The sequence below is a fragment of the Antedon bifida genome, chromosome 8, assembly GCF_963402885.1.
Source record: "Antedon bifida chromosome 8, ecAntBifi1.1, whole genome shotgun sequence".
NCBI lineage: Eukaryota > Metazoa > Echinodermata > Crinoidea > Comatulida > Antedonidae > Antedon > Antedon bifida.
Genome location: NC_136233.1, coordinates 17527481 through 17541967, shown reverse-complemented (window position 1 = coordinate 17541967; position 14487 = coordinate 17527481). Strand labels below are relative to the sequence as shown.

The 14487-nt window shown below is 33.5% G+C and overlaps 2 protein-coding genes across 2 annotated transcripts; one reads left to right on the top strand and one right to left on the bottom strand.

Annotated features, from left to right (window-relative positions):
* Positions 1 to 99: 99 nt before the first annotated feature.
* LOC144851182 (Golgi pH regulator-like) lies at positions 100 to 5258 on the top strand. Its single transcript, XM_078708749.1, has 13 exons — positions 100 to 238; positions 540 to 599; positions 833 to 936; positions 1155 to 1261; positions 1711 to 1821; positions 1954 to 2074; positions 2437 to 2517; positions 2693 to 2793; positions 3029 to 3117; positions 3423 to 3611; positions 4101 to 4190; positions 4310 to 4375; positions 4753 to 5258. Exons 1-13 carry the CDS (start codon positions 197 to 199, stop codon positions 4951 to 4953), a joined length of 1362 nt encoding a protein of 453 aa, XP_078564875.1. The 5' UTR covers positions 100 to 196; the 3' UTR covers positions 4954 to 5258.
* A 4318-nt stretch (positions 5259 to 9576) lies between these two features.
* On the bottom strand, positions 9577 to 14077 carry LOC144850318 (gamma-butyrobetaine dioxygenase-like). Its single transcript, XM_078707571.1, has 5 exons — positions 13176 to 14077; positions 12602 to 12707; positions 11911 to 12113; positions 11187 to 11356; positions 9577 to 10235 (listed from the first exon to the last, which is right to left on the bottom strand). Exons 1-5 carry the CDS (start codon positions 13967 to 13969, stop codon positions 10087 to 10089), a joined length of 1422 nt encoding a protein of 473 aa, XP_078563697.1. The 5' UTR covers positions 13970 to 14077; the 3' UTR covers positions 9577 to 10086.
* Between the last annotated feature and the right edge of the window lie 410 nt (positions 14078 to 14487).

Below are 14487 nucleotides of genomic sequence, written 5' to 3'. Positions count from 1 at the left end.
AGAAAGTCTAATTGGATGATATCAGAAGTGTAGTTTTTATTTTGGAATTTAGACCAATCGTTAATGAGTTTGGTAAACAACTTTCTGATGAAAAATGGCTGCCTCCTGTTGATGTGGAACCAAACTGACGACGCAATTATTGACAAAATATAGGCTAACTTAGGCATAAATAATTATTGTGATTATAGATTTAACCATGGCTTTTATGCTAGACTCATTTGTAATGTTTACTACCCAGGTACGTGTAGCATACAAAGAGAATGATAAGGCTAGGCCACACTTAGGCTAGGCTAGGCGTATCATATCATCATTCATGATCACCCTACAGGACCATATCGTCTCCGTCTCTGGTCAGTACAGCAGTGTTTCTTCCTACCGTTTCGGCCTAGCTAGGCTAGACTATTGAGTCATACAGTTCAATCAAGTAGTCCTACGTTAGACCTAGCCAACAAACAGATCTTTAATAAATGTGTGCCCTCTCTATTTTTTTCTTGTTTTATACAATTTAAAATTAAAGCATTATTTATTGTATTTTTTAGATTCTGTTTTTTCTTGGTGGTTGGGTTTTCTTCATGCGAGAGCTTTTCAGAAACTATGAGGTGAGGACTTTTCAATGTGGTCTACATTTTGTCTATTAGCACCCTAATAATAGTGTTAGCAATGTAATGCTATTAGTAAAAGAAACCGTATCTAGGCTAGTACCTTGTCTGACTTTTTTGACAGAACGAATGGAAAAGAATATACCAGTATACATTTCACAATCTAAATTCCTGGAAAACAGTTGTTACAATTCATTTATAATTATTTTTATTGTTTAATTTTTGTTTCAAAGGTTCATCATAATCTTGTTCAGCTCATTTTCTCTGTGACCTTTGCACTTTCATGTACAATGTTTGAACTTATAATCTTTGAAATCATTGGCTTCCTAAATTCCAGGTAAGTAAGAAGATTGTTATTTTCAATATTGTAGGATGTTTTTGTTAAATCTGCCAATTTTACATTATCACCTTTCAAAATAAAGTAAAACTATTATTATTATTATTATTATTATTAACCTAAATTAGAGGTAAAACTGTAATTAATAATGATTATTTTATATCTCATCATTATCAAATGGTTTTAATTAGTTTTTCTATTTCTTATTTTAATAATAGCTCCCGACTTTTCCATTGGAAGTTGGATTTGTATGCCATTCTTTTCACTCTGATCGTTGTACAGCCATTTTATATTGCTTATTATATTGTCAGTAATGTCAGGTTTGGTGAGTACAGTAAACACAATCAAATTAATATTTATTTCAATTTAAATTAAAGTTAACTTTTTTGTGTAATAAACTTTGTATACATAATGTAAATCATAATTCTTAATATGTTTATTAAATTATGAAAGATTTAAAGAAATTAGCAAAGGAGAAGCAAAAACACAGAAAGTAAAGTCTTGCATTAGAAGAAAACCATAAAATAAATATCTCTACATAAAGTAACAATTATAAAACACAAGACACAATTGTACACCTTTCTCCAAACCCACACAGACAATTCCTTCTAGTTCAAACATGACATGGTTCAATGCATTTACATCATTCACTTTTACCAGTCTAGCTCCCTCCATTAAGCCGCATAAGTTTGCCTTTCAATGCTGTTGTGGGCTACTTCTGATGCCTTTGTAATGCCTAATATGTTGATCTGTTCATGTGTATTTTCTTTTCAGTCCAAAGACGATATACTACCATCTTAATGCTGACTGTATCAGCTTGGCTGGTGTACATTTACTTTTTCTGGAAGCTGGGTGATCCATTTCCCATTTTGAGCCGACATCATGGTAAATTGCTTTCCCCTATTTCTCTTCATTTGTTCAAGATCTAAAATATTTAATGATGTTGCGTAGTGACTATTCACTATAAACTTTTCTCCTAATATGTTTTGAAATTATGTTGTTTTTTTTTCAATTTAGGAATATTGTCAATCGAACAGGTGATAAGTCGTGTAGGTGTTATCGGTGTGACGTTGATGGCGCTATTATCTGGCTTTGGTGCCGTTAATTGTCCATATACCTACTTAGCCTATTTTATACGGTAAGTACCAGAATTTTAGCTGCAATATTTGTAAAATCATTTACAATAGAACCCAAAAAAGTGTCCTTTTATAGGGGTGTCCCCTGAATTGGGGTTGGCCATAGTGTTTAAAGATATATTTCCCATCTTTCGGTTCACAAAAAAATGTCCCCTTAATAGAGGTGTCCCCTGAATAGGGGTGTCCCAAAGGTGGGGTTTTTACTGTATTTACCTTTTCGGCAGACCAAATTAAGCATTGGTACTAGATTTAATCCGATGGCTATATAAGAAATTTGTAGAAATGGATTCTTTATAAAATATATAAATTGTTGGTAATTTACCTGTACTTTATATATTTTTGTTTATTGTATATTGTTGTTTAGTCATGTGACAGCTACAGACATCCAAGCTCATGAAAGAAAACTATTACAGGTCGTTGACATGATTTTGACAAAAAAGAAAAGGTAAACAATCTTGCTATATCACACACTTTTCTTGTCTACAGTGTCAATTACTGGGTTCTTTTCTGATTTAACAATTCATCTCATTTTTAGTTCACTCCAATATGAATATAATAAGAGCGAGATGAGCTACCTATTTCTACTTACCTAGTTGAGTTTTTTTTTTCTCCTTTTTAAGACTAGCATTAGTGGAACGTGATCGGATAAACAACACCACATCACGTACTAAGAGCAGTATATGGGGAATGATCACAAGTGTTACCTCAACTACAGAGGGCAGTATCCTTATAATTATCGTTTTCTATGATTCACAGCTTGTGCATATTTTAAATATAAATCCAGCATGTCTATCAGAATAGTAGAGGTTACCTCTGTGTTCAGATTCAATTCTCATTCATACATCATACTCATCCACCAATCAATAAACACAAACTTCTTATAGAAACCTCAGCCTCCGTCAGGTTCTGGTTTTGTGCGTTGCGTTTGTTCGTTTTGCCTTGACTTTTCCATTCAGATACTTCACAACTACAGCAAGAAATAAGTGGTTATGAAGAACTCAGTCGACAGTTGTTTATAGAACTAATCGACCTTCAAAATACTAGGGTAAGACATTTATGTTTTATATAGTACATACCATAAAATCCTTAGTTTGCAGAATATTATGGGTGGGGTACAGTATTAAAATATACTGGGAAGGTTTTAAACTAAAGTACATTTTAGATATTCCTAGTAATATATACAGTAATTGGAAGTCATGATTTTCAAAAATATATTTTTAGCTCTCCAGCTCACTATGTCGGTCGGTCGGTAAACACTAACTCAAATTTGAGCACGCGACTGCAGCCATGTATATGGGCTTGTGTTAAGTTTGTAGAAAAATTATAAAAAAATATCTTTTTACATTTAAGGCAAGAACAGAGTATTCTAAAACATTAAAAGGTCGATTCTTCAATCTGATGGGCTATGTGTTCTCGTTGTATTGTACTTGGAAAATCACCATCAGCACGATAAATATAGTGTTTGATCGAGTTGGAAAGAAAGACCCAGTAACAAAAGGATTTGAAATCGTGGTAGAATGGCTAGGTATACAGTTGGATGTAAGTATATGATTAGATTACTCATACATTTACTTATAGTCTTCATTATTTACTTGGTGCATTGATCCCTTTGCAGCTCAAAATGAAGCTATACTGGGACTGGGTGCAGATGCGTCAGAGCCAAAATGTGGAAAAACGTATATATAAAATGTAGTAAAGTTTGGAAACTATTGCAATATGTTTTTATTATTGAGTATTGAACATTATTGAATTTGTTATGATTCAATTATGCCAACTCTCTTGTTATTATCTTTTTATATAGTTAGTATTGTTTGCAATACAGCTTAAGTATTATAGGTATGACATGCAATGTGTGCCAAACGTTTTTATTTTATGAATGTTAAGCCAAATCAAATTCTTATTTCCTACAATGAGATAACCTTGTTTCAGGTCAAGATTTTCAACAAAAACATTTTGAAGGTGATTTTATTATAATTTACCATACGTTAACGTCATTCATCATTTTTTTCCTTTTTTTTTTTTTTGCAGGTAGAGTTTTGGTCGCAACAAGTGTCTTTCATTTTAGTTGGTATTATTATTGTCACTTCAATACGAGGTCTTTTAATCAAGTTAACAAAGGTAATAAATTGTTACCATAATTAATCATTTTCAGCATTATATGATTTCCTCTCTCCTTAAAATAATGATAACATAACTTGACTTCATTATCATCAGTAAAACTGATTTTGTTTTTGCAGTTTTTTTATACAATTTCCAGTAGCAAGTCTTCCAATGTTATTGTTTTATGCTTAGCACAAATTATGGTAAGTGGTAACGCCATCTTTGACAGTACATATATAGAATAGATATATAAAAGTAGTCAAAAGGAGGAATCTCCACTGTTTTATATAAACGGTGGCATGCATGTCATTACGTTATCTTGTCAAATTAATTCTAGCCATCCTCGCTGTATCACACATTTTGGACACATCAAGCTAAAAGTATACCCCAATGTGGACAAAATTATTTAGTTTTTGCTTATTTCAACAATCTTTAAAGAGACTAGCACTTCCAATTAACCAGTAGGTTAACACTGATATTCAGCCCCACCACCTCCTTTAAAATCAATATTGAGTATGGGGAACCCTGGTTTAAACATTGTAAATGTCATTTTACATTTAAAGATTCTTTTTTCTTCTAGGGTATGTACTTTGTGTCGTCTGTTCTTTTAATGCGAATGAACATGCCGCCACAGTATCGAGTGATCATAACCGAGGTTCTAGGTGATCTGCAATTCAACTTCTATCATCGGTGGTTTGACGTTATATTTTTAATAAGCGCCCTTTCTAGTATCGTGTTTTTATACTTGGCGCACAAACAAGCACCAGAAAAGAACATGTGACACAGCAATCAAGGCTGATAATTTCCCACCTTAAAGGATCAACAAAAAACATTTACTTAATGACCTTCTTCAACAGAGGAGAATCTAGGAGTTTTTAAATGGGCGAGCAATAACATACTGTATAATATTTAGTCTTAAAAAAAGTATTTAATTTTAGCTGTCAAAATAAGGGAGCCTCTGTTCTAATAACTGGTGGATGGCACATGATAATGAAACATGACTTATTTAAATACAGATCCAGTTTTGCTAAGAGTAACAAATAAATTTCCAGACGGAAACAAAGTGAACTAGACATGAAACTCGTCACTTTGACGAGTTAGTTATCCGCACCACGACAAACGCCACGTGCACGTCATACGTTGGAATATTGCACACAGATAAAGTTTATGGCATTATGACAAGAACTGAAGAATATGATATGCTGTTAGTGCTGAATTCTGTCAATTTTGTGTCATATAGTATATACATGCAAACAGTATAAGCTGTATACATATTACATACAGTGTAGAATAGGTGAAATTACGGGACCCGCCATTTATTCCAATTTTTAACATGGCGACGGTATCAAAATGAAACACTTAGATAGCAATTTCAGAAGGAAATTATCTCAGGAACAACATATTAACGTGTAGAAGAAATTTGAATACGTAAAATATAGATGCGCACCCTTTTAAATGTGATGAACTATTACGCAAAATATGAAAATACAACTTTTTTTATTCAACTGGCCATATGATGACGTCACAACATCCGATTGGCAAAATGTTTACATGAATTCGTATCTACAATCCAATAGCTTCCAGAAAACGTTTTAATCGTGATTATCACATTTTATTCTTACGAGCTATTACAGATTAAAATTTACTGTAAAGATGAAATTAATGACCCACGTAATTAAAATTTTTAGGCATGATGACGTCATAAAAATTAAAATATTTTTATCTCATGCTAAAGAAAGTTGATTGACCTACACAATATATAAATGTAGGAGAAAAAGGAATACAGATAAGCGTGATGCGCTCCATTGAATGTGATGAGCAATAACGAAAGAGACAAAAATCCTATATTTTACATTCGTGTGGCCATACGATGACGTCACAATGTTTTTTTAGCCTTATTGATGCATGATCCGATATCTACAACTCATCAACTTCTAGATTTTGTAATAAAAATAAACGGTTAACGGTTTACTTTAGAAACTATGACTGTTTAAAAAAAGACATAATTTTGACGATTTTTTAAGCTTTTTCATAAAAAACGCGCACAAATTGTCTAATTCAACGTGTTCGTATGGCGTTATTTAAACTGAAAAAGGTCTAAATTGTTTTCAAAATTACTAGGAAAGGCTTGAAAAATATAATTCAAGAGAAAAAAATATGTTTTTAACGCTACGTGCGCACCGCGCGCGTAAAAAATTGCGCGCCCGTGGGAATTTTTGACATGTTCAAAATGACAAGAAACGCGTAAAAAGTTGATTAGAAATTAATTTTGCGCATTTTGAAATTTTAAATGCGCGTGCATGCGTAACTTCTTGTGAAACATGCCATTTTAAATCCGTAGAAAGTTTGCCCCTGATATGACTTAAATTTTGTCAAAGTGTCAATACTAAATGACTTTTTGTTTTTAATCTATGATCAATCATTGAAATTCATAAAATTGCGCGTAAGTCACGTTGCGCAACTATGACGTCATTCAAAAATAGGAGGTGCACAACTTCACATAAATGCCCATATGTTGTCAAAGTTATGAAATGTTATGTTTACACATTTTAGAGAAACACGACTCACAAAAAGGAAGGAAGGAAAGAAGAATAATACAGAAAACTAGATTTGAACTCGTCACTTTGACGAGTTCGGGTTATCCGCGCAAACGCAACATGCACATACTTAATTATATGAACCTCGACAATTATTATGCCATCCTATGACATGAAATAAATATGTTTACAGTGCTGATTTCAGATGCTGTGACGTCATCATATGGCCAGTTGAATTCAAAAAGTCATATTTTCATCTCTTGCGTAAAAGTTCATTGCGTTTAAACGAGAGCGCATCTTACTTTTTCACAAAGTATGTGCATGTTGTGTCTACAATCCAATAGCTTCCAGAAAACGTTTTAATCATGATTATCACTTTTTATTCTGACGAGCTATAACAGATTGAACTTTACTGTAAAGATGAAAATAAGTGACCACCGTTGTTTACGTTTTTAGACATGATGACGTTATAAAAATTAAAATATTTTTAATTCATGCGAAAGATAGTTGATTGACATAGACAATTTTAAAATTTCGGGAGAAATGGAATACGTATAAGCGAGATGCGCTTTGTTGAATGTGATGAGCAATAACGAAAGAGTAAAAAATCCTATATTTTACATTCGTGTGGCCATACGATGACGTCATAACATCCGAATGGTAAAGGTTCTGCATGAATTCATATCTACAACATATCTGCTTACATATTAAATTAAAAAAATTGGGGGTCGTGGATGATCCTGAGGAGCTATAATAGATTAAAAATAGGCTTAATTATGACAATATGTTGTCACTTTTGCAACTAAAACGTGCGCAAATGGTCTAAATCAACGTGTTCGTATGACGTTATTTTAATTTGAAATGATGTAAATCTTTTTTAAAATGACTAAGAAAGGCTGTAAAATCATAATTCAAGAAAAAAACACATGATTTTCATGCTCCGTGCGCACCTTACGCGTAAATTTTTTCGCGCCCGTGGGAATTTTTTACATGCTCAAAACGTCATGATCAGCGTAGAAAGTTGATTAGAAATTAATTTTGCGCATTTTTAAATTTTAAATGCGCGTGCGCGCGTAACTTCTTGTGAAACATGTCATTTTTAATCCATAGAAAGTTTGCCCTTGATATGACTTAAATTTTTACCAAGTGTCAATACAAAATGACTTTCGGTTTATAATCTATGACCTATCATTGAAATTCATAAAATTGCGCGTAACTTACGCTGCGCGACTCTAACGTCATTAAAAATATGGAGGTGCACAACTTCAGGTAAATGTCCATATAATGACAAAGTTATACAAAGTTATGTCCACAAAAATTTGAGATATAGCTGCAACAAAAATCCGGGAAAGAAAGAAGAATAAAGATGAAGAAAAAGAAACGTGACAATAACAAGGGTTATCCGCAACTAAGTTGCGGATAACCAAAAAATATTGATCTCATACAATAACAAGGAGTTATCCGCTTGGTATACCAAGCGGATAACTAATGAATGTCTGAAAATAAGTAATATCAGGGAATAGTGATATTACTCTTCCTTGGTACAGTATTATTAAGCAAGTTTCTCCTTGCCAACCTGGGACCTGTGGCTGTATTCACCATTTACACATGGGCTAAGGGAATCGCAGTTTTGAAGTGAAACAGTGAATAAAGTAAATCCTTAAATATATTGACATTTTTCTTGGTTACTAAAGTATGATTGGTGAATACGGTCACTGGAATTTCAACACTTTTAAACAATCAATAGACGCATAGTTGGGAAAGTATCTAGTTTCACGCTCCAAAGATGCAGCTGCTCGGCTTATAATAAAAGACAATAGAAGAGATAAAAAGGAACTAAACTATAGCATCAATATATTTTGTCAGAGAAAATAAAGAGAGAGCAAGTGAGTGGCCGAGCAGTTAAGACAGTGGAACCGTAATTACCTAGCCATAACATCGGCAAGGGTTCGAGGCTCACTCGCTCAATGGGTCTGGTGGTAGAACGAGTCTTCTCGGATTAGGACTATAAAACCGTAGGTCCAGTGTACACACAGCTCACTTTAAAGAACCTAGTACATTTTTCGAGACGAGTAGGGGGTTACCCCGGTGTTCTAGTCCACACAAACACAGCCACGGTCACACACAGCCACTGTGCAATTGGGACTGGGCCCTTGGGTGTTTACTACCTGTTGGTCCCGATCCTTCACTAACAGAGTTAGTGAGAAGTTGAATAAATAAAAAAAATAAAGCCTAAATTTAAGTATGTAGCTTAAACTGGTTTTTTTTATGGGTGTGTAATTTTGTTACTCAATTCCTATATTCTTTCAATACAGTATATTAGCAACAAGTAATTGCCTTTAATATACTTATATTATGCTTTTACTAACTTTAATTTATGTTACATAGTTGAGGAAAACAATGTATATTATTGTATTTATGCTCATTATTATGGCAACTGACGGAAAATAGCTCCAGGCTATTATAGTATCTGTAGAGTATACAGTATTTTAAATATTAAACAAAAAACTGAATAAAAATAAACTGTTATGATTCTTTTGTATTTTTTAATGTCCGGCCTATATACCGGTTGATTATTTCGCGTACAAAGAATTTTATCCAGCTTCCGTTCGGGCATTGAATGCTTGTCAGTATACTGTACAAGAGTGATGTGACACGAATTGTAATTGTTTTTTTATTTATCTGTTTTTCTATATCTTAAAGCAAACATAATTTGTATGTATATTTTATATGCAATTGACAATACATAAATGGAAATAATTTTCCACTGATGAATGAATGAATAACTACAGACTTCGGGCAAATTTACTATACTACCTGTACTGGAATGAAGATCCAACACTTGAAATAAACGAACCGCATATTACTACAAAAAACACATCAATATAGTTTTATTTCCATAATATAAATATAATTTTTCATTCTTTTTTTCTTACTATTATTTCCATTTTGTTTTATTTATATATTGCAATAAAGTACAGGCACCTGTGTTAGTACTGAAGTAATTATAAACATTAAAAAAAGTATTTATTTACAATCATTTTGTCCATAAAAAAAGTTCATTAAAAAAACGTAGATGTATAAATTACAATCTCATTCCCATCATAATTTGTATCTTAACTAAAGTTAATTGCCATTTTCCAATCAGAGATTTCTAAATTTATAATGTGCTTTTTTACAGAACACTGTCTCAAAACAAAGACAAAACTGTCATCACCATTTGTGTCAAATAGCTCTCACCAAACGACACTAAGTGCTCATTCACACCACTTATACTTTTCATTTGAATCTGAACATAAATGTATTATAAGAAGATAAGAAAAATGAATAGATTCTGATCATATTCTCATTTTTTCATATTATTGTATTGATTGCATTTACTTTCCTCTTTGAAGAACGCGTAGTCTGGAGTCAATTTCATCCCAATCTAAATAACCGGACTCGATGTGACGAGCTTTATCTTCTGAAACTACGAAATCATCACGTCCATGTAGAAGACGAATGTTGCTGACTGTAAAGATTTCACCTACAAAATAGATAAGTAATCAATAGGTAAGGTAGATATTATTCCGGTCGGTCTGTCTGTTTACTTGACTCACATGAGAGTACATTATTGTTTAAAGACCCCTTCCCTGCAATTTTGGACGTTTTTTGGAAAATAATACATATATATCACTTTAAAAACATTAAACCATGTCATTCCTTGTCTTAAATGTACGTTTTATGGTAAATTATGATAAAAAGTGAGAAACAATGCACTACCTAAGTAGCTCGCGGCGATCGACCTCTCGTGGACGGTCTTAGGCCTAGCCTACTAGGCTTAGTTTTGTAGGCCTAGCTGGTAAACATCGGTAACGTACGAACATCGTACGCTAGCTATATACCTAGCCTGACGTTGTATAGTTGCTGCATTAATTGTCTTTCTATTTTTGCCAGACTCCGTTGATACAAATTGGGGAAAACCCGGTATTTTCGCTGAAAAGTTAGGAGTCTTCCATTTGTTTTGGCCTCACGATCGATCGAAAAGTGGGCGAATTACAGGTGAAAAACAAAAATATCAATCCGCGCGCAATGCATTTTGGGATTTATAGCGGGCCGCTATAATTATTAGAATCAACTTATTTTTCACATTTTTAACCGTTTAAAGACGAAAAAAGTTATCGCAATAGGACCATATAGTATTATTTTTACATTAAATATAGTTTGTGATCTTAAATTAGATCTAAAAAACGTAGGGAAGGGGGCTTTAATAGTGCCCTGGTAAAAAATAGAGCTTTTAAACTAACTATAACTATATACAAAAAAAAAATCAAGATCAAATAAGTTAAAACTGCCTCAATATAGATTTATTTTTACGACATGTTTCGGGCATAGCCCATCATCAGGTGATAACTATATATATATATATATATATATATATATATATATATATATATATACTATCATTATATTAGTATATTATGAGGTAAATTCTAACCTTCAAGAAGCCTGCGTTTGTACATGTTTTCAGGGTCATAGAGAATGTCAGAGAAAATCTTAAGGGCCCGGTAGAACTCGGCTACCTCTTCCACGGAGGATGCACTAACATTGCTGGTTCTGAGATGCTCATGGTAGCTGATGCAAACTGGGTCACCTTCCTCATTCAAACTGAACAAATAAAATTACTAATTTTCCAAAAATGTACAACTTAAATTTATAAATGCAATTTCAATATTACAAAAATAAAGTCGTAAAGTAAATTAATGCTGTAAAGTCTACACTGTCAAACTAGTTTGACAAAAAGTGTCATGTGCCCAAATATGGCAGTGATATACCCAAATATGGTAGTGATATGACATCATCATGTCCATGGGCATATCACATTTTTTTGTCACAATGTTTGATAGTGTAGACATATATAAATTTGAAATGCATCAAGAACAGTGATTTGACTCATTCTATGCATGGAGAAATTCTTCCATTTCTATGTAGTCTTCTAGTTAATAAGGCTTGTCCTATAAATGAGAGGTCGCAGGTTCAAATCCAGGCAAAAGACATTTTATCAAACGGATTAATTGTATTCAACTTATTATGATAGAATCTCATTCTTGTTTCAAAGTTTGATAGTGTAGACAAAGCTTTGGTCTATATTAGTTTGATGAATATATTATATTAATCTTGATAACATAAAGAACCAAGCAAGACTATGGCAGCATGTTTACCTTATTGTTGGTTTGCTCATACGATGTTCAAAATATGAGCCATGTTCAATGCCAGTTATTCCATGTTCCATTTTGACCTTTGTCAGTATGTCGTACGCCTGTGGGTCCTTCTCTTTGAGGACTTTGGCAGCGTAGAAGCCATCCACTAGCCAGTTTTCTCCTCCAGTGCAAGCGGGCAGAGATAAACAGTGCAAGAGAACAACCTAAAGTATGTATTAAAAAATGGGTTAGATAATTTTAATAGGAAATTTGGTCGATATTATTGTCTACCCTTTAAAGGTCTGTTTACACTATCAAACTAGTTTGACAAAAGTGTGATGGGCCCAAATATGGTAGTTATATGCCCAAACATGGTAGTGGTATGTCCATATATATATGGGCACATCATATTTGTTTGTGACATAACATTTTTTTTGCCTATAGATATTTACCATCTTAAGTTTGTATAACTAAAAAAACATGATAAAGCAACTATGTAGGGTCAAGTTCTTAGCCTGCCATGTCTTGATATTTGGGAGCCTTTCTACTTGCAACAATGTAGGAACTAGTTTACATGTTAATTCATTGCATGTATTGGGATTGCTTTCTCACTTGATCCCTTGACACTGTTTTGGCTACAAACAATGACACATTATGGGCAGGTCGTAGGTCATCGAAAACTCAATGTTTGATTAAAGAGAAATTACTGTACCCCTGGAGTGAGAGACATGTACATCATATCAGAATGAAGTAGGATTTTCTTGGGAGTGTAAGCGAGAACGTAAGAATTTGGTTTTGACTTGATAGATGAGATCAAACTGAAAAAAAATACAAGACGAAGTTTAAATGTTTTATAAATTAAAAAATAAAGTATTATATTAGTAATCATAAATTTGTCAATCATGATTAATATGTAGTACAGTGTGTATCAGAAAGATGTGTCATGAACTTTGGAATCATCATGATGATAATTTATTTGTTTTGTTTGAATTGATTGCATGTTCCAACAATATCATTAAAAATATATCTATATTGTAAAACCAATATTGGTAAATGATTGGTCGATGTACACAATATTGCTAAATGAACATTTATATGAATGCAAGTGTATGTAGGCCTAGGCTTACTCCTGCTCCAGGGAAATATTATAAACAAAATATTTTTCCTAATAATAAAAAAAGGGGAAAAAAATAACTACACACATAGGCCTACATACATATATATACACATTGATAAATAATGCTGATTGATAACTGTATATTTTTATCCTGTACTGTATTTCTTACCCCCACATTGCTTCTCGTAAAAACGACACTCTTTTTCCAAGTTTAATCAGCTCCAATTCTTTAGTAGGGGCATTCTGCAGCATAGCAATTCCATACATTTTCAACGCTTCTAGCCATGCTTTAAGAGCATCATTATCTTGAAGGACATCAGCGTAGTCAAAGATTGGAAAGGCTTTTTCGATGTCACGGGCGTTCCATAGAACAGACTGATATGGATCAAGCGGCTTTTTTCGACAAAGTTGTCGATCGAAAAGCCAGGATGCGTCAAGCGGACTAGAGTGACCATCAGTGCCAATGACATGAACAGACTGTCCACTTTCATGCACAGTAGTTGCCAACGCTTTATCATTTAGGTTCTGTTCATTGAGAGGAATAAGTCGTTCTGAAATATCTTCATTAATGTTGAAACATTTTGTGCACGGACAATTATCTCGGATCCATGCATACGGATACAAGGCGTTTTCACCGTTATCCCATGTCACATGTACGAACTCACCATCCTCAGATACACTACTGCTGGCAATACTTACTGCATCTGTGACTGGTTTTAGTCGTTGCCAGACTGTAGGGCTAGCAGAAAACTGACGACCAACACGGCGGAAAATATTCGGTTTGTTCGGGTTGTGTCTACTGGATAAGACTTGGATAATTTTAGGCCTAGGCCTAGGCTTTGGGTGAATAATGCTACTATATTCTCGACTGATATGGTTATTTGCTAAACAAGAAATACCTAAGCTTCTAATGATGGAAAATCGCAGAAGATTCTTGCTACAAAGCATGATGTTTTTCCACATAAAAAGTAGCGTAAATTAGCCGACGAATGTGAAAAATACTCTGTTTTGAGGTGGTGGTATATTCAGAGGTCATTCTGACTTCTGTACATCTCTACGGAGCGCCATTTATGCCTTTTATTTACTTCAGAAATAGATATAGTACTACGGTAACTGGTCCAGTGGATCAAATTTGGCACCGGTGGAGCACAGTGATAGAATAGAAATAAGTCACTAAATTTAATATATTTTCCTATGTTAATACACTGAGCTCAATGAACCCAATTAGGCACCAGTGGAGCACAGTGATATAAAATAATAAGTTACTGAACTTTAATATCTTTTCGTGTGTACTGTGCTCAAGTGGACCCAATTTGGTGCCAGTGGAGCTCAGTGATAAAATAGAAATAAGTCACTGAACTTTAATATCTTTTTGTATGTTCTATACACTGTGCTCAAGTGGACCCAATTTTGCGCCAGTGGAGCACATATAACATGGAAATAAAGTCACAAATTTGTATTATTTCATTCGTATGTTAATA

What these genes read in the sequence shown, in the direction of transcription:
- LOC144851182 (XM_078708749.1), top strand. Translation starts at nt 197, where the DNA reads ATGGCTTTTATGCTAGACTCATTTGTAATGTTTACTACCCAG. An exon ending in AGCTTTTCAGAAACTATGAG is followed by an intron (nt 600 to 832) that starts GTGAGGACTTTT and finishes TTTGTTTCAAAG; the next exon opens with GTTCATCATAATCTTGTTCA. An exon ending in TATGCTTAGCACAAATTATG is followed by an intron (nt 4,376 to 4,752) that starts GTAAGTGGTAAC and finishes TTTTTCTTCTAG; the next exon opens with GGTATGTACTTTGTGTCGTC.
- LOC144850318 (XM_078707571.1), bottom strand. Translation starts at nt 13,969, where the DNA reads ATGTGGAAAAACATCATGCTTTGTAGCAAGAATCTTCTGCGATTTTCC. An exon ending in TTACGAGAAGCAATGTGGGG is followed by an intron (nt 12,708 to 13,175) that starts GTAAGAAATACA and finishes ATTTTTTTTCAG; the next exon opens with TTTGATCTCATCTATCAAGT. An exon ending in ACATGTCTCTCACTCCAGGG is followed by an intron (nt 12,114 to 12,601) that starts GTACAGTAATTT and finishes TACATACTTTAG; the next exon opens with GTTGTTCTCTTGCACTGTTT.